Genomic DNA, 26,719 nt, shown 5'->3' with positions numbered 1-26,719 from the left:
GGGAATAGAGGGAAATGAGCCCATAAGGGCAGAAGGTCTTCAGAGAGGCATCATGTATTAGCACAGACTTGGTGGGCTGAAGGGCCTGTTCCTTGATTGTACTTTCTTTGAAAAGCCCATCTTTAATGTCATTTTTCAGTCATTAACTTCTTGCTTCTGACCTTGATCAATCACCCTTACCTCATCCTTTCTGTTACACATCTAAAGTTGTTCTCCATGATCAGTTCCATCCTCCCAGGAACCATTTCATCTCCAGCCATCAAAGCTAACTTGGAGAAATTTCATCAATTTGTATATGTCCTATCAGCATTTATTTATGCCCAAAGCTGTTCATAAGGCCTGTTAGTGAACTGTAAATAATGGTTACCCTATCTATCTGCTCTAATTTCTTATCAGACTGTGAAGCAGTATTTTTCACTAAAGTAATTCCTATTGTATCTTCACGAACTAATTAAGTTAGGTTTCAGCAGAGTGCTACTTAAATAAGGTTGAATGAAAGCCTAACACAGTTTTGTAGTATGTTTGTTTGTGTTACGTATCTACCCAATTTCTCTCCCATTAAGCTTGATCTGAGCATAAACTTTTTTCTGAGCTAGGTACAGCTCTCAGTACACCAGGTACGGTCTCACTGAAATCTGATATAATTGGAGTAAGATATTTTTACACGTATGTTTCAAATTGTTTGTAATAAGGCCTGCCAAACAATTTTCTTTCTTAATTGCTTGCCCGTTTTACCTACATGTTGGCTTTCTATGATTCAAATACAAGAATGCGCAGGTTCCTCTTGAATACCAGCTTAAATAATCCCTGTTTGAATAATGTTCTACTTTTTATTATTTTTCCAAACTTTCCACTTTGCAGTATTATATACCATGTTCTTGTGCACTCAGTTTACTGTCAATATCTCTTCGCAGTGTCCTCACCATTATGTTCTTAGTTAACTTTGCCTCATCAGCAAACCTCAATACGTTACACTTGGACCACTCATTGGACTCATTGATATAGATTATAAATAGCTACAGACCAAGCAATGATCCTTGTGATACTCTGTTACAGCCTTATAAACCAAAAATGACTATAGTTTTCTGCCTGTTGCCTAATCCTCAATCCATTCCAATATATTAAGAACATAAGAACGTAAGAACATAAGAAATAGGAGCAGGAGTAGGCCATCTAGCCCTTTGAGCCTGCCCCGCCGTTCAATAAGATCATGGCTGATCTGTCGTGGCTCAGTTCCACTTTCCCGCCCTCTCCCCATAACCCTTAATCCCCTCTCTTATCAAAAACCCATCAACCCGCGTCTTAAAAATATTTAGCGAGGCAGCCTCCACCACTTCAACGGGCAGAGAATTCCAGAGATTCACCACCCTTTGAGTGAAGAAGTTCCTCCTCAACTCCGTTCTAAACCGCCCCCCCTTTATCTTGAGGCTGTGCCCCCTAGTCCTACTGTCTTTTTTGAGCGGGAAGAGTCTCTCCACCTCTATCCTATCCATCCCATTCATCGTACACCTCAATGAGATCTCCCCTCATTCTTCTAAACTCTAACGAGTACAAACCTAGTTTATTCAGCCTCTCCTCATAGCTCAACCCCCTCAACTCCAGTATCAGCCTAGTAAACCTCCTCTGCACTCCCTCCAAGGCCAAAATATCCTTGCGTAAGTGTGGTGACCAAAACTGCACACAGCACTCCAGCTGCGGCCTCACCAGTGCCCTGTACAGTTGCAGCAAGACCTCCCTACTTTTATATTCAATCCCCCTCGCTATGAAGGCCAGCATCCCATTCGCCTTCCTGACCACCTGCTGCACCTGCAAGCTGGGTTTTTGCGACTCATGCACAAGGACCCCGAGGTCCCTCTGCACCATCGCCTGCTGCAGTTTTTCGCCACGTAAGTAATAGTCCTTCCTACCATTATTCCTACCAAAGTGGACCACCTCACACTTGCCAACATTAAATTCCATTTGCCATTTCCTGGCCCATTCGCCCAGCCTATCTAGATCCTTCTGCAGACTCTCCACACCCTCCGCACAATTTGCCGTTCCCCCAATCTTGGTGTCATCAGCAAATTTCAACACCCTACACTCGGTTCCCTCCTCCAGATCATCTATATAAATGGTAAAAAGCTGAGGCCTCAGCACCGACCCCTGGGGCACTCCACTAGTCACCATCCGCCAATCCGAATAGCACCCGTTGACCCCCACTCTCTGCCTCCTATTTGACAACCAATCCTCTATCCACGCTAACACCCTACCCCCAACTCCATGTCCTTCGACCTTCTGCAATAACCTCTTGTGAGGTACTTTGTCAAACGCCTTCTGAAAATCCAGAAAGACCACATCCACTGGCTCTCCTCTATCCACCGCCCTAGACACATCCTCATAGAACTCCAGTAAATTTGTCAGACACGACTTCCCTTTAATGAAACCGTGCTGCGTCTGCTCTATCAAGCAGTTCCCTTCAAGATGCCTCGCAATTTCCTCCTTAATGACGGATTCTAACATTTTACCTACCACAGACGTTAAACTAACTGGCCTATAATTCCCCGCCTTTTGCCTGGCACCCTTCTTAAACAACGGCGTAACATTAGCCGTTTTCCAATCCTCCGGCACTTCCCCGGAATCCAGCGACGTCTGGAAAATAACCACCAAGGCATCCACTATCACCTCCGCCATTTCTTTCAGAACCCTCGGATGCATTCCATCCGGTCCTGGGGACTTGCCCACAATCAGCCCCTCCAGTCTGTCGAGCACCGCCTCTCTAGTAACAGTAATGTCATTAAGACCCTCCATTCCTACCACCTTTCCATCTCTAACACCCGGCAAATTATTCACGTCCTCCTCCGTGAAGACAGAAACAAAAAAGTTATTCAATACCTTAGCCATATCCCCATCCCCTACCACTAGGTCCCCTTTCTCATCCTCTAAAGGACCAACGTTCACTCTAGCCAGCCTCTTCCTTTTTATATATTTATAAAAACTCTTGCTATCCTTCTTTATATTAAGCGCTAGCCCAGCTTCATAGTTTCTCCTACCCTTCTTTATCAACTTCTTTGTCAATCTTTGTTGACATTTAAACCTCTCCCAATCCTCTTCTCGCCCACTACTCTTAGCTACTCTAAATTCCTCCGCTTTTAATTTAACACTTTCCTTCACCTCCTTCATTATCCACGGCTTATTACCTCTCCTCCTACTGTCCTTTTTGACCATCGGAATAAATTTCCGTTGAGCACCAAGAAAGATCTCCTTAAAGATCCTCCACTGCTCCTCAGCAGACCCTCCCTCCAACGTGCTCCCCCAGTCCACATTCACCAATTCTTCTCTCATCCTACCGTACTCCCCTCTATTCAAACAAAGTACACGTGTCTGGGAACCCACTTTCTCCTCCTCCATCTGCACCAGAAACTCCACCATATAATGATCACTCTCCCCAAGAGGATCCTTCACCGCAAGGTCCCTAATTCTACCCGCCTCATTACATAGCACGAGATCCAAGATAGCTCTCTCCCTCGTCGGCTCCAACACGCACTGTTCCAGGAAACTATCCCGGCAGCATTCCAAGAACTCCTCCTCGAGCCCACCGCAGCAGTTTTTGTATGTTTAATAACCTCTTGTGTGGCAACTTTTGGAACTATTTTTGTAAACCAAATACACTAATGCATTTGTTTTTCCTTATCTACCCTACTAGTTACAATGTGAAAAAACTTTTAACAGTTTCTTCAAATAGAACAGCCAAGGTTTTCCCGCTGGTGAGATCTTCTAGTCCCATCGATAGCAATCCATTCCAGTCCTGCTGATGGTAACCCCTGCCACAGGTTCGCCAATGGTGAAGCACACAAACACAAGGAAAAACCATTGACAGCAGCAGGGCCAGAAGACCCAGTTGCCAGCCAATCAAGTTTCTTTCTGTTTACGCAAAACATGCTTGAGGAGACAGAAAATCCTGCCCAAGGTGTGGAATCTTCTAGCTGTTCATACCAGTGAGATTCTCTGCTCCTACTGCTGTGAACAGAGATTTGGCTGAGCGCCAAACTCTCTATCATCACTTGCAGCAGCAACAGGGCATGAACAGCCAGAAGTTCAATATCTCCTTCATATATCCATGTTAACTTTGTCGATTGTATTATGATTTTCAGAGTGCCCTGATACCATGTTACTACTAGATTCTAGCATTCTGCCTAATGCTAATATCAAGTTAAATAACATAGCCGGGATTTTATGACTTCACTTGTGCGAGGCTTGTAAAATTGCATAAAATGTAGGCCAACAGAGGATTCCGTTCTATAAGCCTTGCCCGCCCCAATTCCAGGACAGGTGTGGCAGTAAAATTCCAGCCCACATGTTCTATGTTTGCTCTCTGCCTTCTTCTTGAATAGCAGAATATCCTTATCTACCTTCCTATTCATGGAAGTCAGTCCATCTCCCTATAGAGTGTAGAGAATTCTGGAGAATCGAAACCAAATCATCCACTGTCACTATAGCTACTTCTTTAAAAGAAAACCCACAATACAGGCCATCACCCTAATGGATTTTATCAATTTTTAGGCATGTTAATTTAACAGTATTGTACCATGCATTGATTTTTTTTAAGTTCCTCATTGTTACTTGGCTCTTGTTTCCTCATTATTTCCCCAATGTTTTTGTACTTTCTACCATGAAAACACATGCAGAGTATTAATTTAATGGGTGTGATTTCCCAGCCCTGCCCATCACTATGATCGTCCACTCCTGCCAAAAATCAAGTCCAGATTACCTCCCAGATGATGAAATTGAAAATGTCCCATTGGAATGTTACTTCACAGAAGGTGGCCTTCAGCCTCTTGCTGCTATATGAACTCTCTAAATATTTCCATTCTCCTGCCTTTTTCTCACACATTTAAAAAAAATATTTATCCACTTCTCTTTTAATAGGTTTTAGAGAGTTGTTTCCAACACAATTCACGACAGGGATTCCATGTCCCAGTAACCAGCCACATTAAAAAAAAGCTTCTTTTATGACTTTTGGCGATGATTGATTTGAAGAAAGGGGATGCTCTTCTGTATTCTGAGTGAAGGCACCTTATTGGGGACAGAGGAGATGATATTTTAACCAGCAGAAGTAGTTTTTCCCCCTTTCCCTTGTCCTTAGCAATTTACAACTTCTGTCTCAGTCACCTAATGCTTCTCTGGGCTAATGCATGGTGCCTCAGTTACTTTTATGTTATAATCTAACTGTGAAAAGTTGCTTGTATAGCTGCATTTTTCTGTAATCATGGCTGTGAATAGTGGTGTGTAGTTTACCTACAAAGAATAGTACTCAATGCTGATAAAAGTAGAGAAATGCAATTCACAGAGGATTTTCTTCCCAACCAATGCAGAAACAGAAACTATAGCACAGAAGGAGGTAATTTAATGTACCGTAAATTATGCGAATGCTGGCCCTTCAAGGTAGACACATCTAATTTAATTTCTTCAGGGGCAAAAACTTGCTGTGAAGCTTGTATTAATGATTCTGACACCTTCTAGTGCCAATAATTCAAAATCGATAAATACCCTATTTTGTAAATGCCACTCGCACTCCACAATATTGGGCACTGGGTTAGGCTGCGTTGCAGGACATGTACCATTTCCAGGACAAACAAAATGTGAACACCATTGTTTTATGTGGGAAATGTCTGTTATTTGTGTGAATTTATCAGTTTGTGTGTGCATGCTGTGTATATGCATTTGTTCCTGTTGTGAATATTTACACGCTATTTTTGTTGCATGCTGTTTAGATACTGAATTCAAAAACAGAAACAAATGGAACTGGTGATTATATATTATGTTAGTTCCCACACCCTTGTGCACTCTTCTATGCAAACGGGCATGTTGTATAACGGCATCTGTTTAAGAAGGTGTTACTGTGCTGGAGAAATATGATATTTAGTGAACCCCTTGTGATGGCTTTTCCTGATAGCAAGAGCAATGGTGCAGTTTAAAAGTATGAAAACTTGACTTTAATGTTTCCCCTCTTTGTGAGTCAAAATGCTGCAGCAGGAAGCATTTCTCTCACTCACTGATTAAACACTTGTCCTCTTTCACCGAAGTATGTCTAGTTGCACTGTGTATGCTAGATTCTGCAACATTCTTGATTCACTGTGGTGAATTACTGAAGTATTGCAGCCTCCCTCATGTAACATTCATCAAAAGTAACAAATTACTTCTATGAAGTCTCCATGATGGTGAAAATAAAATGTTTATGCCTTAAGCTCGTAACCTCAAAATATCCCATATAGAATTTAATAGCAGCCCAGTAGTGTTATATTAAGTTCACAAGAGGCTGCACAAACATGAGAGGCATTTTTTTTTCTGACTACACATTTTGCATTTTACACAATAGCTTCTATTGTTGAAGAAAATAAATCATGTACATTCTTGTCAATTTGGCACAGTTGTCACAACAGCGATGGTAACGTTCCAGCCCACTTCTTCCAGAGATGATGAAGGTTCTCATCAGGTTGCTACCTAAGTCAGGGTTCTAAACATTTTTTTTTAGAATTCTCTCAACTATCTAGCTCTACTAATGGTGTCTACTGCATAGAAAGATACATGTAAATTAAGAAACTGTCAAAATATGAAAATAGCTCCAAATGATTCCTGACAGGAATTGAGTTGCAGGCCTGATTTGTGGCCAAGGTCATTGTTTCGCAAAAACTGAATATGATTTAAAAAAAAATTATTTTAGGAATTTCACTAGTATTTTCACGTCATTTTTCTCATTTCACAGCCTTTATCAGTAGAAAAATGAAACATAAAGGTCTTTTCCATAATACAAGAAATAAGTGATTACACTGAGAATTGACAGCATGTGAGCTTATTTTAACTGAAGCCGCAGGTATCCGTCAATTGTATTGTTGAGAAAAGTATATGTAAGAATATTTTTCACCATGGTAGATCAAGAAATTGTATGAAGGGTTCATGAGAACTGAATATGCAAGGTTAATGGGGGAGGGGAGGTGGGAACCCTGCGTATGCCATGAAAAATTTCATTTTTTGGCACTATACTCATTTCACAGTAATTTGGAATATATTGTGCTCCAGCTTTTTGAAGCAGAATCACAGAATTTGTTTGCTGCAGAAGGAGGCAATGTGGCTAGGCTGCACTAGCTCTCCAAATGATCATTATGACATGGTGCCATTCCCCTGCCTTTTCTCCAGATCCCCATGCATTGTTTCTATCCAAATAATCATCCAATGCCTGTACGGCATTGGCTGTGTGAAAAAGTTTTTCTGATATCACTTTCATCAAATCACCTCTTAGCCTTCTTCTCGCCAAGAATAGACTAGCTTAGGAAGGATTATAGGTATTTAAAATATTTAGATTATGTAGTTGTTACAAGGGTAATTAACCCTTGATTTTTGATGATTGGAAGGTAAGATATGGACATTGTGACATAGTCGAGTTCAGGGTGGCACGGTGATACAGTGGTTAACACTACTGCCTCACAGTGCCAGAGACCTGGGTTCGATTCTGACCTTGGGTAACTGTTGTCAGTAAATAATACCACTGAAACTAGTCATGAGTCAAAATACAGTAATTTTATTACAAAAGCTTTTGGGAGAAGCCTGATTCCTAAAGTGGTTCACCAGACTTCTCCCAGAACACAAGTAAGAGTAAATTTTTATACATCCCAGTCCCCGCACCTAGTTGCGTCCACAGTTCTCCAGGATGTCTGTCATGGTTCTCAATCCATCATGTGGTTATTGTTACCTTAGCAGTTTCGTCCTTTGCGTAGTCCATTGTAATCATAGCTATCTCCAGGCCGCAACTATCTCCGTTCTGTTCCTCTAGTGTGATATAGCCATTATTGCATCTCGACACCTGCGGTTTGCTTAGCCAGCATACAAGGCTACAAGCTCGCACAAACAAGTGAACTGGCATACAAGGTTACAGGGGTGCAGAAACAAGTCTTGAAATGCTTTGCACAAATCTTTGAGTATTACAAAGTTCATTAATCCGTTCCCTTCTTCATTCCCCCCTTTTGGTCAGGGCTGTACCAAAGCACGACCTCATAACCAATTTAGAACCAAATGTTACCAGCATATGGGCCCAGCTCCTTTGTCAGGAGGTCTGCTCCCTCTGCCTGTACCCTTGCACCCAGTATAACCCGGGCTGTTACTATTTTACAACAGGTGGTCAATAGTGTCATACAATATAGCGATAACAATGGTTGGCAACATGGTACGGTTAAGGGATCCTGACCAACAGTCCCTACGGGTTACTTCCCAGGGGCCTATTCCATGCATCGGATGGTTACAATAGACAGAATCATCATTACAGAGATGCTGATGATGCTCTATCCCCAAGTCTACACAATTCCATCTATGCTTCCCTCCGTGGCTGACAGTGCAAGGATCGTGAGAAGCAGCAAGAGAATCATTCTATCACTTAACTATAACCCGCATGACTGTTATACAATGGATCAAAGCAATATCACCCACATGCAACTTCCCGCGAACCTGTTCGGCTTGCTTAGAGGTCAGCTGTCTCACGTATCTGTGAATTAAGCACATTGTTTCACTTAAGTAGGCAGGGTCTTCTGCTCATTAATTCTTTTTACATAGATCATTTTATTCGTTATGGGTAAGTGTAGGTCTGTGATAGATATGAAGGCTCCCGTGTCCACCAGCACTTCACATTGTTTGCCCCCTACTAGTGCAGACACGTAAATTCTACCCTCCTCCTTACCCAAACTCGCGGGGGCGGCCCCTTGTCAATTTGCCCCTTCCGTAATGGCAGGGGAAGCCTGACTATGTCGTCTGTGTTTGCTCCAACAGGTAGCCTCTGTGTGGCCCTCTTTATTGCAAAATTGGCAGATAGGGACCTTCCTTCTACCCCACTTTGGAGCCCTACAGTCTCTGGCAAAGTGGCCTGGCTTTCCACAATTATGGCATGTATTCTTTGGTTTAGTTCCTCCTCTGTTTGCACTAACATTTTTCTGTTTTATTCATGGGTATCATTTCTCATCTGGTCTGTCTTAAATTCCAGATAACCATTCTACTAATTTATCATAATCCCTGGAACTAATAACTCCCATTTTAAGGATTTTTTGGTGAGCTGGTGACAGCCCATCTTTAAATGCTTGTAAAAAGGCTATATCTGTTTGGGCAGTTTTGGGCATTCCTGAACATTCTTGGTATACTTTAAAGAGTCGCTCCCCGAATTCAGAGGCTCCTTCACCCCTTTGTTGTTTTGTATTTGTAATTCTGAACCAATTGATTTGTACATTGCCCAAGACTCGTTGGACTTCTGCCTTAAACTGATTAAATGGTTCAATCATTGCATCGAGCTCAGCTTTTAACTCAACAGCGAAGTCTCTCTCGGGTGCTGTGGGTTGTATGGCCGGCCCATAGGGAGACAAGGATCCCCAGCCAGGGTCCTCTAAAATTTGTTTTCTCTTTTCTAGTTCTCTATTATGTGCTTCCAACATTTTGATTTTTGCTTTGTCGTCACCCAATTTCATACCCGAGATTGAGACCTGTTCAGTTAACCTAGCCAATTGATGAACTAAGAGAACTCTAATTTTCTTAGTTCTGTCCTTTTTTTCCTTTTCCAACCACTTCCGTTGTTGGTCTTCTTGCCTGTTTAACGAATTTGTCCCTCAGTCATATATTCGTTTATCAGAGATCCTGGGGGTCCCCACTGTCCTTGTGATCCTGCCATAATACAGATAAGTTTATTCTCACCACCTGGAATCTTCTATTCTCCCTCCTCCCTCTCCCCCTCCTAGGTCGCTCTTATCAGAGTCCAGTGATACCTGTCAGGGGTGATCAGATCCCTCTGTACCTCCGCTTATACTATTTAAGCCGGCTTTTCCTTCTACTCCGGCGATCACTGAGACAGTCTCTTTCTCGCTCATGTCTGAGCATCACATCCCAGGCATCTCTTTCTCTAGTCTCCACACACACAATTGAAAATCCTGACCTTCGCATGGGGGGAGGGGCTACCCCTCTTAACAACCGGTCTAAGGCTGGGTGTTAGATGCCTCCTTATCCGTATGTGTTCAGTTCAGACATCTTTCATCACACACTCTCTCATCACAGATGATCACCTACTGTAGTTTGACCCCCGCCTATTAAGTTTGGTGATCTATTCCAGAGCTCCGGTCACGGCCATTCAACTGGACCCGTAAACAGTTCCCGGGTTTCAGCACTAATTTGTTGTCGGTAAGTAATACCTCTGAAACAAGTCGTGAGTCAAAAGTACAGTAGTTTATTACAAAAGCATTTGGGGGAAGCCCGGTTCCTAAAGCCGTTCATAGCCTTCTCCCCGAACACAAGTCAGAGTAAATTTTTATACATCCCAGTTCCCGCCCCTAGTCACGTCCGCAGTTCTCCAGGGTGTTGGTTGTGGTTTGCCATCCATCATGTGGTTATTGCTGCATCAGTGGTTTTGTCCTTTGCATAGCCTGTTGTAATCGTAGCTGTCTCAAGGCCGCAACTGTCTCCATTCTGTTCCTCTAGTGTGATTACCCGTTATCGCATCTCGACACCTGCAGTTTGTTCAGCCAGCATATAAGGCTACAAGCTCACACAAACAACTTAACTGGCATACAAGGTTACAGGGGTGCAGAAACAGGTCTTGAAATGCTTTGCACAAATCTTTAAGTATTACAAAGTTCAAAGTTCATTAACCCATTCCCTTCTTCAGTAATTGTCTGTGTGGTGTTTGCGCATTCTCCCATGCCAGCGTGGGTTTCCTCTGGGTGCTGTGGTTTTGGTCAGAATTGGCACCACTAGCTCCACAGAATCAGGCACCACAATCTGCATTAAAAGAAAATTCTCACCCTACAGACACGGGGAACGCCCCCCTCCCTCCAACCACCCATCCACACATGAACCAAACCTGAACCTATCAAGGGGAGATCCCTCTGGGGATGCAAAGCTCACTTTCACCCTCAAAGGAGAGGGACATGGCCTGACAGTGCCAAACTGTGCCGGGCAGGTCATAGGGAGAGCCTCACATGCGAGGACTCATTTATTGGTGTTGGCGGGGAGAGGGATATGAACATGCAGACGATGGGGATGCTCGGGATGTTTGAGAAGTAGGGGACCGATGCCAGGGATGTTCAGGAGGGAAGGGTATTGCCTGCAATAATCATGGTGGCATGGAGTTGAGAGCCCACAGATACCTTAGCAGATTGGTGCAAACCATGCCCACTTTTATTTGGCGCTCTCCACTCTGTATCTCTGAATTCCCTGGGAGACCAAATATCTGTATATTTCAATCTCAAGTGTATTCAACAATAGATCATCCGCAACCCCCTGGGGTACAGAATTCCAAAAATTTACAACCCTTTAGGTGAAGCAATTTCTTCTCATCTCAGTCCTAAATGATTGGCCCCTTAGACTGAAAATGAGCCCCAAGTTTTAGACTCACCGACAGTGGAAACGATCACTTACATCTATCCTACCAAACCCCTTTTGTACATTTCAATGAAATCACTTCTCATTCTTTTGAGCTCTAGAGAATATACGCCCAATTTATTTGACCTTTCACCATTAGGACAACTCTCTGAAACCAGGGACCAGTCTAGTGAATCTTTACTGTATCACACCTTTTTCTGTATATTCCTTAATGAGATCATTGAACTTCTTGCAGTGGGTACCCTCCCTCTGGCTGGTTACCTTTTCAGCGACATCCAGGTGTGTGTGCATGCAGAGCTCCCATCCAGGGAGAACCATATTTCTTTCATTTTAACCAACAGCATGATCTCCAATGATGCTTGTAAGAACTGGGGGCCAGGGAAGAGAGGTAGGGGGTGGTCAACCTTCCTATGTTGACACTCTGTCAGTATATTTGCTCTCCCTCTCCTGATGATTGCTGAAAGGATTCTTTCTGTCCTTAAGTAGCAGCTCTTTAAATCCTGAGGCTTCCACATTTAAGTGTGGCTCAACAGCATCCCAGACTTTTTTAAAAGTGGGATGCTTCTGCTGTGGTTCAGTTAAGAAACCACCGCACAGTCCACTTCAAAATCTTTCTGGCTTAATGTTTGTCCCAAAATGTCGGCTGCTGTTGCCTTCCCATTTTACAGAATATGCTTGAAGATCATGGTAATGATCATTTGTGTGTGATTTAAATTGCCTTCATTGTAATACCAATGCCTGTAAGCTGATGCAAGATTTGTTTTTAATAAAAGTTGTGCAAAGTGCTGTGGCAAAGCTGCTGCAATATAAATTAGATTTGCAGAAACTTAAATTGATATAATTCTGATTATTAGTAGATCCTAAGGATTTGAAATTTAAATTCAGATATCTCATTTGATCCTGAGAATCTGCTGCATTTACAGTGGTGGAATATTTTTTGGTTAAGGAGTAGTCTTTCAAGAAGCCTTTGTATGTGACTTAAACTGTATTATGTATAGCACAGAAACAAGTCCATGCTAGTGTTACATAGTTGGCTCCTCCCAACCTACCCAAGAATAATCCTCTATTCCCTTCTCCATTATAAGCTTAAATTCATCTATACTATTCACCTCAACAAAGAACAAAACAACCTACTTGATTAGTACCCTATTCACAACAATTCACTTCCTACACTGCTGACAAACAGTGGCAGCAGTGTGTAGAATCTACGTGATGCACTGCAAAAACTCAACAAGATTATTTCAGCAACCACAACCATCCAGAAGGACAGAGGCAGCAGATACTTGGGAATGCCACCACTCAGAGGTTCCCCTCCTAGTCAGTCAGCATCCTGTCTTGGAAATATATTGCTTTTCCTTCTCTGGATCAAAATCCTGGAGCTCTCTCCCTAACAGTACTGTGGGTGTGTCCTCAGGGACTGCAGCAGTTTAATTATTATGTGGAGATGCCGGCATTGGACTGGGGCAAACACAGTAAGAAGTCTCACAACATCAGGTTAAAGTCCAACAGGTTTATTTGGTAGCAAAAGCCACTAGCTTTCGGAGCACTGCTCCTTCGTCAGGTAAGTGGGAGTTCTGTTCACAAATAAACACAAATTCAATTTACAAGATAATGGTTGGAATGTTTAATTAGGTTAATTAGGCAGTTTCTTCAACATCAACTAAGAAAGGGCAATAAATGCTGGCCTAGCCAGTGATGCCCACATCCTATAAATTAATATCTGAAACAAAATACTGTGGGAGCAAATCCTGCATTCCGTTCTGGGTAATGAGTTACTTCTTTGATTTCTTGGTGAATATCTTATATTGCTAACCTCTATAATTTTACTCTTCACCACAAGTCGAAACACTTTCCGTCTTGTACCTGTTCTGTCAAACCTTCAGAATCTTCAAGACTGCTATTAGGTCTCAGCATTTCCTCCCAAGGAAAAAGATACCCAGCCTATCAATCAGCACCTCTTACATATACCCATGCATTTCTGGTACCATCTATCAAAATCTTCTCTGCACCTTCTCAAGTGCCTTTATATCCTTTGTACAATATAACAAAAAGAATTGTGTTGTCTAATTGAGGTTTGGTAGAAGTTTAGCGGAACTTCTTTACTATTCAGTGCCCCCCTAGAAATAAATCCTAATGTCCAAGCAATCCCTTGCTCATCAAATAAAACTTGAACTGCTATGATGATTATTATGGCTCTCAAATCTTTTCCAGTCCATAGAAACAAAGCTTCAGTTCTGCAATGTAAATGTGCACTTTGCTGTCCTTTATGTTTGTGAAATTTGAAACCTGACAACCTGCTAAGAAAGGAAACTTGGATACCTTTGATGCCAGATGTCTTCAATGGATTCCAAGCATGCACTGGTGGGATTTCATACACAGCACTCAGAACAGCCTTCAAGTTTCATCCAACATCTTCAAAAGATGGCTAAGCTGATTTTGCAATGTTCCCTGACATCCATCATTGCAGCCATTCTAACAGGTCATACAGTTGGCTCCTGCTCCATATAGCAAAAGAAAGCAATCCAAGATGTACTGGTACCAGACTGTCAGTAGAAATCTCGAGCTAGTCAACAGAAGCTGCAGAGACATGCGAACATTGACTGTGGACAGGAGAGGATGGAGTGCTTAGCCTCATGCCTCCCTAAATGAGGGTGCGACTCAGTCTAAGTTTAAAATCTAGCCCGGGATTCCACCCGTTAACAACAGTTTGGTGTGGGTGGAAAGAAATAGCATGGAAAATTGTGGAATTTTATGCCCAAGTGAATTGGTTCCGTAACTGTAGCTGAAACTTCCCAGCTCTTTATGCCAGCAGGATCTTTAGACCCCACTGGCGTGAATGGAGATTTCAGTGGCTCGCTGGCCTGTTGTGAGATTGGGATGAGAAAAGTCCAGCCTACATTTCACTTGGGTCAACATGTCAATTTAGCAAGAATGCGGGAGCGGTCCACGCCAGTCTCTGATATGTTCCACACCACAATCGTCTGACACTCAATCACTTTTTGGGAGGAGTGGTGAGCTGCACACTGGTACTTGGGGGTGGAGGGAGGGCCTAAACACGCCGGTGAGCCTGGCTTCAGAGCACTCGGGTGACACTAAGATGAGTGGAAGAGCAAAGTGCGCAGAAGACGCTGAAAGTCTGCAAAGGGATATAGGTAATCCAAGTGATTGGGTGAGGGTCTGGCAGATGGAGTACAATGTTAGTAAATGTGGGGTCGGCCATTTTGGTAGGAATAACAGCAAAATGGACTACTATTTAAATGGTAAAAAAATAGCAGCATGCTGCTGTGCAGAGGGAGCTGGGTGTCCTTGTGCAGGAATCTCAAGGAGTTGGTTTGCAGGTGCAGCAGGTAATTAAGAAGGCAAATGGAATTTTGACCTTGATTGCTAGAGGGATGGAGTTTAAAAACAATGAGATTATGTTGCAGTTGTATAAGGTGCTGGTGAGGCCACACCTGGAGTACTGTGTGCAGTTTTGGTCTCCTTACTTGAGAAAGGATATACTGGCACTGGAGAGTGTGCAGAGGAGATTCACTTGGTTGATTCTGGAGTTGGGAAGCTTGGCTTATGAGAAGAGACTGAGTAGTTTGGGGCTATACTCATTGGAATTCAGAAGAATGAGGGCAGATCTTATAGAAACATATAAGATTATGAAGGGAATAGATAAGATAGAAGCAGGGAAGTTGTTTCCACTGGTGAGTGAAACTAGAACTAGGGGGCATAGCCTTAAAATAACGGGTGGCAGATTCAGGACTGAGTTGAGGAGGAGTTTCTTCACACAAAGGGTTGTGAATCTGTGGAATTCCCTGCCTAGTGAAGCAGTTGAGGTACCTCACTGAATGTTTTTAAGGCAAGGATAGATAAATTTTTGAACAGTAAAGGGTTATATTAAGCGGGCGGCGAAGTGAAGTCCACAAAAAGATCAGCCATGACCTTATTAAACAGCGGAGCAGGCTCAAGGGGCCTGATGGCCTACTCCTGCTCCAAGTTCTTACGTTCTCATGCTCGTTTTGAAAGGGTGCCCAATCTCACAGTGCACTGGGAGACTCCTCCCCTCAACCTACCCTCCACCTAAACTTAACCCTAACCCTAACCCCCTCATCAGTGGCACGTTTCCCCCAGTTCCTCATTGGCATTTGTAATTGAGGGACGGGTAATTATGATGCGATTAGGCAAGAACTAGGGAGTGTAAGATGGGAACAGAAACTGTCAGCGAAAGGCTTAAATGAAAAGTGGAGCTTGTTCAAGGAACAAGTGCTGTGTGTCCTTAATAGGTATGCCCCTGTCAGGCAGGGAGCAAATGGCCAAGTGGGGGAACTATGGTTCACAAAAGAGGTTGAATGTCATGTCAAGAGGAAAAAGAAAGCATATGTAAGGATGAGAAAACAAGGTTCAGTTGGGTCACTTGAGGGTTACAAGGTAGCAAGGAATGAGTTAAAAAAAAGGCTTAGGAGAGCTAGGGCGGGCATGAGAAGTCCTTGGTGGGTTGGGTAAAGGAAAACCCCAAGACTTTTTACTCGAATGTGAGAAATAAAAGAATGATCAGAGTGAGGTTAGGACCAGTCAAAGATAGTAGTGGGAACTTGTGCATGGAATCGGAAGAGATAGGTGAGGTGATGAATGAACACTTTTCTTCAGTGTTCACCAAAGAGAGGAGCCATGTTTTTGAGGATAAGAGTGTGATACAGGCTGATATGCTGAAGGAGGTACCTATTCTGAGGGAAGATGTATTAGCAATTTTGAAAACCTGGGCCAGGTGGGATATATCCTAGGATTATTTGGGAGCAAAGGGATGAGATTGCAGAGTCTTTGGCTTTGATCTTTAGGTCCTCACCGTCCACGGGGATGGTGCCAGAGGACTGGAGAGTGGCGAATGTTGTTCTCTGTTCCAGAAAGGAAATAGGAATGACCCTGGTAATTATAGGCCAGTTAGTCTTACTTCAGTGGTCAGTAAGTTAATAGAAAAGGTCCTGATTTATGGCCATTTGGAAAGATAGAACATAGAACAGTACAGGTCCTACGGCCCTCGATATTGTGCCAAGCTTTGTCTGAAACCAAGATCAAGCTATCCCACTCCCTATCATTCTGGTGAACTCCATGTGCCTTTCCAATAACCACTTGAAAGTTCCTAAAGTGTCCGACTCCACTATCACAGCAGGCAGTGCATTCCACACCCCAACCACTCTCTGAGTAAAGAATTTACCTCGGACATCCCTCCTATATCTCAATCATAACCTTATAGTTATGCCCCTAGTAATGGCTACATCCACCCGAGGAAATAGGCTCTGAACGTCCACTCTATCTATCCCCCTCATCAACTTATAAACCTCTATTAAGTCACCTCTCATCCTCCTCCGCTCTAAAGAGAAAAATCCTAGCTCCCTCAACCTTTCCTCATAAGACTTACCCTCCAAACTAGGCAGCACCCTGGTAAATCGCCACTGTACTTTCTCCAATGCTTCCACATCCTTCTCATAGTGAGGTGATCAGAACTGCTTACAATATTCCAAATATGGTCTCACAAAGGTCCTGTACAGTTGCAGCATAACCCCCTGGCTCTTAAACTCTAATCCCCGTTAATAAATGCTAACACACTATAAGCCTTCTTCAGGGCTTTATCTACTTGAGTGGCAACCTTCAGAGGTCTGTGGATATGAAGCCCAAGATCTCTCTGTTCATCTACATTCCTCACATTCCCCAATAATCCATATTCAAATCTATCCTACCAAAATGAATCACCTCATAATTACCAGGGTTAAACTCCATCTGCCATTTTTCAGCCCAGCTCTGCATCCTATCAGTGTCTCTTTGCAGCCTACAATAGCCCTCCACCTCATCCACTACTCCACCAATCTTGGTGTCATCAGCAAATTTACTGACCCATCCTTCAGCCCCCTGATCCAAGTCATTGATAAAGATCACAAATAGTAGACAACGGAGCACTGATCCCTGTGGTATACACCGCTGGTAACTGGTTTCCAGTCTAAAAATTTTCCATCTACCACCACCCTCTGTCTTCTATGAGACAGCCAGTTACTTATCCAATCGGCCAAATTTCCTTCTATCCCACACTTCCTTACTTTCTTTAAGTAGCTTAATCTGGGATACTCAGCAAGGATTCGTGAAAGGTAAGTCTTGCCTCACAAATTTAATTGAATTCTTTGAGGAAGTAACTAAGTTGTAGAAGAAGGGAGCTAGAGCTTTTCTCTTTAGAGTGGAACAGATGATGTCGTATACATGGATTTTAGTAAGGTGTTTGATAAGGTTCCCCATGGTAGGCTCATGGAGAAAGTAAGGAAGTGGGATAGAGGGAAAGCACAGGGATCAGTGCTGGGTCCTCTGCTACTTGTGATTTTTATCAATGACTTGGAGGTGGGGGCTGAAGGGTAGTCAGTAAATTTGCTGATGACACCAAGATTGGTGGAGTAGTGGATGAGGTGGAAGGCTGTTGTAGGCTGCAAAGAGACATTGATAGGATGCAAAGCTGGGCTGAGAAATGGCAGATGGAGTTTAACCTGTTAAGTGCGATGTGACTCATTTTGGTAGGACAAATTTGAATGCAGATAAAAGGGTCAACAGCGGGGTTCTGAGGAATGTGGAGGAACAGAGAGATCTTGGGGTTCCTATCTACAGACCTCTGAAGGTTGCTCCACTCTATCCATTCACTCCACTCAAGTAAATAGAGCCGTGAAGAAGGCTTATAGTGTGTTAGCGTTTATTAACAGGAGGTTTGAGTTTAAGAGCCGTGGGATTATGCTGCAACTGTACAGGACCTTGATGAGACCATATATGGAATATTGTGTGCAGTTCTGGACACCTCACCAAGAAGGATGTGGAAGCATTGGAGAGAGTGCAGAAGAGATTTACCAGGATGCTGCCTGGTTTAAAGGGTAGGTCTTATCAGGAAAGGTTGAGGGAGCTGGGGCTTTCTCTTTAGAGTGGAGGAGGATGAGAGGCGACTTAATAGAGGTTTATAAGATGATGAGGGGGATAGATAGAGTGGACCTTCAGAGACTGTTTCCTCAGGTGGATGTAGCTGTTATTAGGGAGATATAGGAGGGATGTTCGAGGTAGGTTCTTTACTCACAGATGGTTGGGGTGTGGAATGGACTGCATGCTGTGATTGTGGAGTCGGATACTTTAGGAACTTTCAAGCGGTTATAGGATAGGCACACGGAGCGCACCAAAATGATAGTGAGATCTTGATTTTGGACAAAGCTCGGCACAACGTTGAGAGCTGAAGGGCCTGTACTGTGCTGTATGGCATTGGGGCCCTTCAGATGGGTCCCCCTGCCTGATCCCTGACATGCTCCCAACATGCTGCCTCATCATGCCTACCTTCGTGATCCACCCCTGCACAACCCTGTTTGGCGCCAGGCACGAAGCTGAAGTTTAGGCCCGCCCACTATTTTCCAGGATCGACACAATCTGTGCCAGGCACAGCGAGGTTGGAAAATTGCCCCCACTGTTTTACCCTAGATCAAAAGTTCTGTCATCTGAAGATTATACCATTTTTGAAAATTAAAAACATGAGTCAGTTTTTTTACAGGGAGACCATGGCTTAGTGGTAATATCACAAGAGTAGTTACCTAGAGACCCAGAGTAATGCTCTGTAGACCTAGGTTCAAATTCACCATGGGGAATTTGCCATTTCCCCTTGGCAAATTGGGACATTTGAGTTCAATAAAAAGAATCTAGAATTATAAGTCTAATCATGAAACAATTGTCATAAAAACCTATCTGGCTTTCTATTATCCTTTAAGGAAGGAAATCTGCCATCCTTACCTGGTCTGGTCTAAAAGTGATTCCAGACCCATAGCAATGCAGTTGATGCTTAAATGCCTTCTGAGCAAGGGCAGTTACTGATGGACGCTAAATGCAGGCCTAGCCAGTGACACCCTCAGCTGGAATTTTACTACCCTGCCCACCACGGGAATTGGACTGGACGAAGGGAGGATAATGGAAAGGTCCATTGATTTTCAGTTTTGGGACGAGCAAGGCTGTAAAATTCCACCCCTCGTACGAATAATAAAAAAATTACTGTAATGCACTTGTAAACATTGCAGGTAATATTCCCTCACAGAATGCCACATGGACACTCTGGTTTAACCATTGTGCTACTCATGCTATGAACCGCTATAATGGGGTAAACAGAGGAACCACTCACTAACATATCAAGTTTTGGGTGACTAAAACTGTATCAAAATTCTGTCTAATGCTTCAACTTGCATGACAACATTGAGCCATTTGAAAATGGTAAATGCTTTTAATGGCAAGTGAAAATAAAAACAAAAATGCATTGACTATTTTAAACGTAATACAGAAGTAAATTACATTGATTTTAAATTTATGCAGAGTAGTTGTTTTGAACAATTATATATTATTACAATCGCTAAAGAGTATTTGTGATAACAACAGTGATCTTGACTTGCTTGTTTGAAGAACAATAAGACTATTGATGGGTTATCTTAATTCTTCATAAAGGAAAGAATTTACCCATCTCTTCTCCAACCTTTGGGCTGTCTGTTGCAAACTAACTTCTGCTGACTGAATTTGATGGTATTAGTGAGAAAGCTGGATTGAGAGCAATCAAAAAGCAATGGGCTTGCCAGATCAAATGGAATTTTTCATTGCTAAATCTTTTCGAGTGTTTGTGAATCTTTATCACTATTTCCACCAGACAAGCAGGTCTCTCTAACTGGCGTGTAGTGATTGAGTTATCTCTCAATTTGCATTAAATTACTAATGGACTGGGATTCAGCTGTCTTTCATAAGTGTACTCATGACCTACTCTTCAGATCGTACATTTAATTTAGATCTATATGTTGGGAGAAGGACTGCACTGAATAAATGTTTTGGATACCATTGGTCATGTTTTCACTTTACTTACAGTAAACCAAATTTACACTGACATATTGATTAACTCTTTATATATTGGCAGAAATTCCTGTATTTTATACAAACCTTATTAGTTTCCTGCATGTTGGTAGGTTTGCAACCGTTTGGTTGGGATCAGCTTCAAAATTAATCAACCAGATTTTCATTGATAGCAAATAACATTTTAAAATAATCATCTGAAAAATTCATGTTGACCACTGAAAGATTTATTTTATTTGCTTTGTTGAAATATAAATTAATTTTTGAAATTCAAAGGTGGTGGCGAAGATGGGGGAATTCTCTGAAAATATGTGTGACAAAGGCTTTTGGTGTCTTGGGGTGTCCATTGCCTGCTAGCTGCCAAAGTTCTGCCTGACAAATGTGAAGGCCCCATCCCAACACGACCTCACCTCTGGATGTTCTCCCCTTTACACTTAATGACATATTTGCAGACTCTGGGGATACAAACTGTTGACAGTTATGATTCTCTTGCTTCTTACAGAGGATAAGGTCTGGACGACATTGTACCACGACATGGCACAGCAAAGAACGATTTCAGGGTCGACTCCAATGAAACCTGTTATTGTGAAACTGAATTATAGCACCTCACTGAATCAGATTTCTGCAGTTACGAAAAGTGCTGAATATTGTGAACAATACGTGTCGTACTTCTGTAGGATGTCACGGCTGTTGAACACTCCAGGTAGGCCCATTTTGTTTGCTAAGGTGCAGTTCTGAACATGTAATAAGAAAAAGAAAGGTAGATGATTCCTTTATGTACCTTTTGATCTTTTGTCAATACACGGCTCCATTTCTGAGGCCACAGGCATGGTTTAATGACACAATGCATGTGATGTTATGGCATCGGTAATTGTTATCTTGGAGATCTGGTGGAGGGGAGTGAGTGTGAACTCACATGTCATGTCTTAAGGTTACAGACAGGAAAATGTGGCTGGCCTCATGCCATTTAAGCTGATAACTTCCTGGATCTGCAACTCAAACTGAAATAATCTGCAAAGCAAAACTGTTTAGAGTCTTTGCATTTACTGGAGTTGGTATAAGTAATTGTTCTTTTTTCAGTTGCAAGCATGATAAACTATGATATCAGATGACAGTCTTTTACAAATGTTTTTCATAGCACCAAGCTGGCATTTTTTTTGTTCTGATAACTGTAAAGGCATTACAAAAACGCATGGTACTGCAATGCATTGAGATAGAAGATGGCAGAAGAAATAGCAAATTATGTGACTATTAAAGTATTATTTATTTTGTCTCAGTAAATATGTTATTTGATATTAAGATATTGTTCTTGAAGCACACTTTGACAGCAATGTTCAGAAAGAATTATGTACTAAAAGAAGAAATGGGACACACCTAAAAGGCATGTAAGATATCATAGTTCTTTTACCATGAACCTTGGAAATATATTGGACAGTGATATGCACTGAGTGCACCTGATGTATCTTAGAGTGATAGAGTAAATAGGAGAAGAAATATTAAAGTCCTGAATTGGAACAATGATGCAGTATAACAGTATACCATAAGTATTCAGTGTTATCCAGTTACACAAGAATAAATCACACCATTGCATCACTATTACATGACAGGAGAATGTACAAATGACAGAACTGCATCAATTACTTTTACATATCTTTTATAGAGAAGCACCATTTGGTTTTTCTCATATCTACCATTGGTTATTAATTGTATATACTGATGACTATATAGTTTTTAGTTTAAAACAACCATTTATAGCATTTCTGCAGATTTTAATTAAGCTATGCTAGGACCCTGAAAAAAGTCCACTCCATTGAAATAATCCTGTGTGAAGTTTAGTTTCTCAACTTTGAGGTAATGTAGTTTTGTATCATTTACATTATAAACTTTTAGTTGTATTTGTGTATCAGTTATTCTATAGTTTTATTGCATAAAACATTTACTTTTATAGTTGAATTAATGTAAGCCATTCAGTAATTTTTGAACTGGAAGATTTTATGCTCGATTGTGCTGACCAAGATTTGAGTAACATTTTAACTGATGATGTCCTGAAACCAGACCCAAAACATATTTATTGATGTGATTTGAGTTGGGAGCAGGAAGAGAGTTGGAGTGGGGTAGGGAGGAGGGCAAGGATGGTAGTGGTGTGGAGCAGCATGAGGCTCAGATGGCTTTAACATCTGGGTGTCCATATACCATAGCATTGAAATAGAAGGCTGTCGACTGGCATCTAAGGATATTTCTGCAACAAAGTAACTCACTGACCGGAATTTTACCGTTCCACCCACCAGGGGAATCAGAGCAGGCGAGAATGCAGCATGGGAAGGTCTGTTGACCTTGGGCTTTTCCAGTTTCAGGGTGAACAAAAATGTAAATCCCACCAAATGAGTGAGCGTATAGTCTTTCACCAAGGAACGAGGGACACTGCAACACTCTTGCTCCTCCTAGCTTCACAATTATGTCACCAAAAGTTAAAAACATATCTATTTTAATCTTGTTCCAGCCACTCTTCCCACTATCCTCATCTGATAGGAAAGCACAAGGTCTTCTGTACTAGGTCACCAATTAATGTTGCAGTCAGGGCCTGATAACATTATCAGACCCCAATTCAAATATTTAAGGACTTCATTGACTTCTGGTTGTACAAAAGAACAGATTAAACTTGAAGACACGGTACTGGTGCAGGAAAGTATCAAGTTACTGATACATTTTGAAGAATAGGGAGTACGCAATATATTTTAAGAAGCCAAAAGAACTAGAATCTTGTGGTAATTGATTGAATTTATACGTCAAAAGTCAATTAATAGTTCAAAGGTGTTGACTCATTTTTCTAATTATTTCTGAGTTACTATGTAATCATATGCTAACATCAGTGCTATGTAGTCTAAAAATTTGAATATTGCCACCAAAATCCTAAAGTTCGTAACAATAACTTGAAAATGGAACATAAATTAAAATATGGTGGTCTTTAAAATAATACTGTTTACATAGATTCCAAGATCCTCAGCCAAGGGCCATAATGCAGTAACCACTAAGTTGAAAAAAGCAGTGCCTGAGTGGTATCAAACTGAAGTTGTAGAAAGAAGGAAAAACTAAGCAAGGTATAGAATTCTATCATTTTTGGCCCCATTTCCCTGACCTATCCCTAAAGCCCTTCAAGTTTATTTCCCACAAGTGTTTGCCCAGTTTCATGTGAAATCACTGATCTTCACCATTGCTGCCAACCTTATTGGCAGTGAGTTTTAGGTCATTACCACTTATTGCTTAAAGAAATTCTTCCTCGTATCCGTCCTGTATCTTTCATCCTGGACCTTAAATCTGTGTGCCATAGTTCTTGTACCATTAGCTTATGGGAATAGTTGGACCTGAATTTTCATTCTCTGTTTGAGAACACAGAGTAGGACAATTCCCAGCTCAGCAAATCTGACCTTAAAAAAGAACCAAAAAAAAGTACTGCACAGAAAAAGGCCATTCAGCCCTCCAAGCTAGTGCCAATCATGATGCCCTAACTAACTTAAAAAAAGCCTTCTGCTCTTACTCGGTCCGTGTCCCTCTTTTTCCTCCGTATTCATGTACGCATCCAGATGCCTCCTAAATGTTGCTAATGTAAAGTGCCCTGGCAGTGTGGATTTTTGATCTGGGGAGCAATGAAAATAGGAGTCATAACAAGTGACTCTGAAAAGAGTTTGGGGATTTTTGTCTGTGGCGATGGAATGGGCAGAATACCCCCTTTAGTGTTCCTGCACTTTGTCAAAAATATCAAAAAATGAATAAAACGTACACAGCTCTGCAGCCCACACTCTTTGCACTCACTGCCCCCCCCCCCAACACACACTCCTGATGCCCCATCCATGTCAACTTAAGCGCGCAGTCATCCCATTGGCTTCTCATACTACCCTTGCCAACCTATGCCTCTCCACTCACTCTTTATACCCCTCAATTCCTCCATAGCAACCTAACAGTCCCATTTCAAAATGTTTATAGCCACTTGGAGCTGTCAATCAAACTGTGAAAAGACAGACACCCTGCTGTGATAATAATAGGTTGTGCAATCAGTCATGCAACATTTATCCTGCAATGATAAATCTTAGCTGTATGTCAATGGAGTGAAATAACAAACATTGACTTTGTTAAACACTGCAGATAGTTTTTAATTCCTTGACAGTTTTTTTAAACAATTCTCTTGACAGTTCCAATAACCCTGACAGTTCCAATGAGGTTATACTCTTTTTATACATCTTCATGTCTGCTTTTGGGAATTCTCAAAGGGAATGTTTTCTCTCCCAAAAGGCACCTCTCTGAAAATGCCGCTTTATTGCTTATAAAGGTGTCCTGGGACGTTACCCAGAAGGATACTATATATCCCGAGAAGGGTACTCCCCAAAGGAGTCTGGAGCTTTAGACTTCCTCTTTGCAGTCCTAAAGTGCAAAATCAGCTTTTGGACATCACACTTGCCAAAAATCAAACCTAATGTGTACATCTACGGTTCTTCAAGTTGTCTTCAAGAACTGCAGATGTGCACATTAAGATCTCCCCCATTTACCCTGGAAAAATGGCAATGGCCAAGTTCAGGGGTGGAACTTGCATATCTGTGTCTCTCCGCCAGGATTTTCGCTAAGGCAGAACAGTCTTGCATGAAAATCCTGGCCCCTGTCTCTACCTGCCTTATCTAAACCTGTCATAGTTTTGTAAACCTCTTTCAGATTTCCCCTCTATCTCCTTTGCTCCAAGGAGAACCCCAGCATCTCCAAACTAACCTTTCATCGACAACCCCTTATCCCATAAGCTATTCTGGTTAATCTCCTCTTAAGGACTATCACGTCCTTCCTGCTGCTCCGAGCTAAATGCAAAGCTGTATTTGTGCCTTAATTAGAGTTTTGTGAAGATAATTTTGAGAAAATTTTGGACACTTTTGTCATTAAAGATGATAAAGAAATTCAAATTGTTTTTCAGCAGTAAGCAAGGGAAGTGCAGCACTGCTCATAAAATGCAACCAAGGCAGAAATACATGAGAAGAGATTGAGGCTATACTTTCTAAGATCAAACACAGACCCTCATGTCCAGTACCTGGATTGATTACATTCATCCTTTAATCACAAATATTCCCTCTAAGATGCATCTGTGCTCAGACGTTCAGCAATCCTAAATATATTGCAAAGGCCACTCACAATCTATTCACTTTTGGCTACTACACAACCAGCCAGAAAGAAAATTTAAAGTGACCTCGCAGTGAATTCATCAAACTGCACAAAAGCAGAAAATTTGAAATAATTATTAGCTGTTAATTATCCAGAACATCTACAGAACATTTCACCAACTTTTGCAGATACACCGTAGAAAGCACTCTTCCTTGTTGTATCACAGCTTGGTATGGCTCCTGCTCTGCCCAAGACCACAAGAGACTACAAAGGGCCATGAATGAAGCCCAGTCCATCACTCAAAACTGCCTTCCCCCCATTGACACTGTTACACTTCCTGCTGCTCAGAAAAGCAGCCAGCACAATTAAGGATCCCACACACCATGGACATACTCTCTTCCATCTTCTTCCATCAGGAAAAGATACAAAAGTCTGAGGCCACATACAAACCAACTCAAGAACAGCTTCTTCCCTGCTGCCATTAGACTTTTGAATGGACTTAACTCACATTAAGTTGATCTTTATCTCCACCCTAGCTATGACAGTAACACTACATCCTGCACTCTCTCCTTTCTTTCTCTATAAACAGTATGCTCTGTCTGTATAGTGCCCAAGAAACAATACTTTTCACTGTTTACCAATACGTGTGACAATAATAAATCAAATCAAATTTACTGGAATCAGGAAGATCCAATCTGCATACTTCAGTTTAATCTACAGATCATAGCTTAATTCTGATTTGAAATGGGTATTACATTGTTCTCTCTGCTCTCAAAATCTAGCTTTTGCACAGAACATGCAAGCTTGAACACTGTTTATAAAAGTTTGTCAAGGTCATAAATGAATTTTTGGATTGATCCCGGTGGGGTTCAGCTTCTTGTGGATGCCAAATTAAAACGATTGTAATTAATAATTATTCTCTGCTTCTTGTAGCCAAGTAATAATCCACTTTAGAGCAGCATTTTGCTTCCCATGAGCTTTCATTTTATTCTTCAGTTTTCTGAAAGGCATCTTATTACATGTTTTCTGAAATCTAAGATTTGAAATTTTGTGAACAAATGAAAATGGTTTAAGTGTATTAGGGAAAGAGATTTTAATGATTCTAAATGAATGTGAATATGGGAAAGGATAATCCACAAAGGGATGCTTAATTTTTGGATCAAATACCAGGCTGGTTGTTGGAAGCTGTTGTTCCAATTTAAGCATTTTGCTGTGAGTGTGTTGTAGAAAATCACAATGTATGAGAACACTTGAGAATTATGACTTAAAATAACATTAGATTGCATTCTGTGGCATGAGTAGAGATAACAATAAAATGAATGTCCTG

The 26,719-nt window shown here is 41.7% G+C and overlaps 1 protein-coding gene across 2 annotated transcripts in view; it reads left to right on the top strand.

Annotated features, from left to right (window-relative positions):
• Positions 1 to 26,719, top strand: part of LOC145356548 (contactin-associated protein-like 2) — a 1,680,587-nt gene that overhangs the window by 925,871 nt on the left and 727,997 nt on the right. For both annotated transcript variants that reach the window (XM_080209322.1, XM_080209313.1), the window contains one exon: positions 20,759 to 20,959. In XM_080209322.1, the coding sequence (XP_080065448.1) occupies positions 20,759 to 20,959 (201 nt within the window). The remainder of the gene's footprint in view (positions 1 to 20,758; positions 20,960 to 26,719) is intronic.

The sequence above is a fragment of the Carcharhinus amblyrhynchos genome, chromosome 2 (assembly GCF_965287045.1).
Source record: "Carcharhinus amblyrhynchos chromosome 2, sCarAmb.v2.hapA, whole genome shotgun sequence".
Classification (NCBI taxonomy): Eukaryota; Metazoa; Chordata; class Chondrichthyes; order Carcharhiniformes; family Carcharhinidae; genus Carcharhinus; species Carcharhinus amblyrhynchos.
Note: the sequence above shows the minus strand (reverse complement) of the source record. Positions and strands in the feature narration are given on the sequence as shown.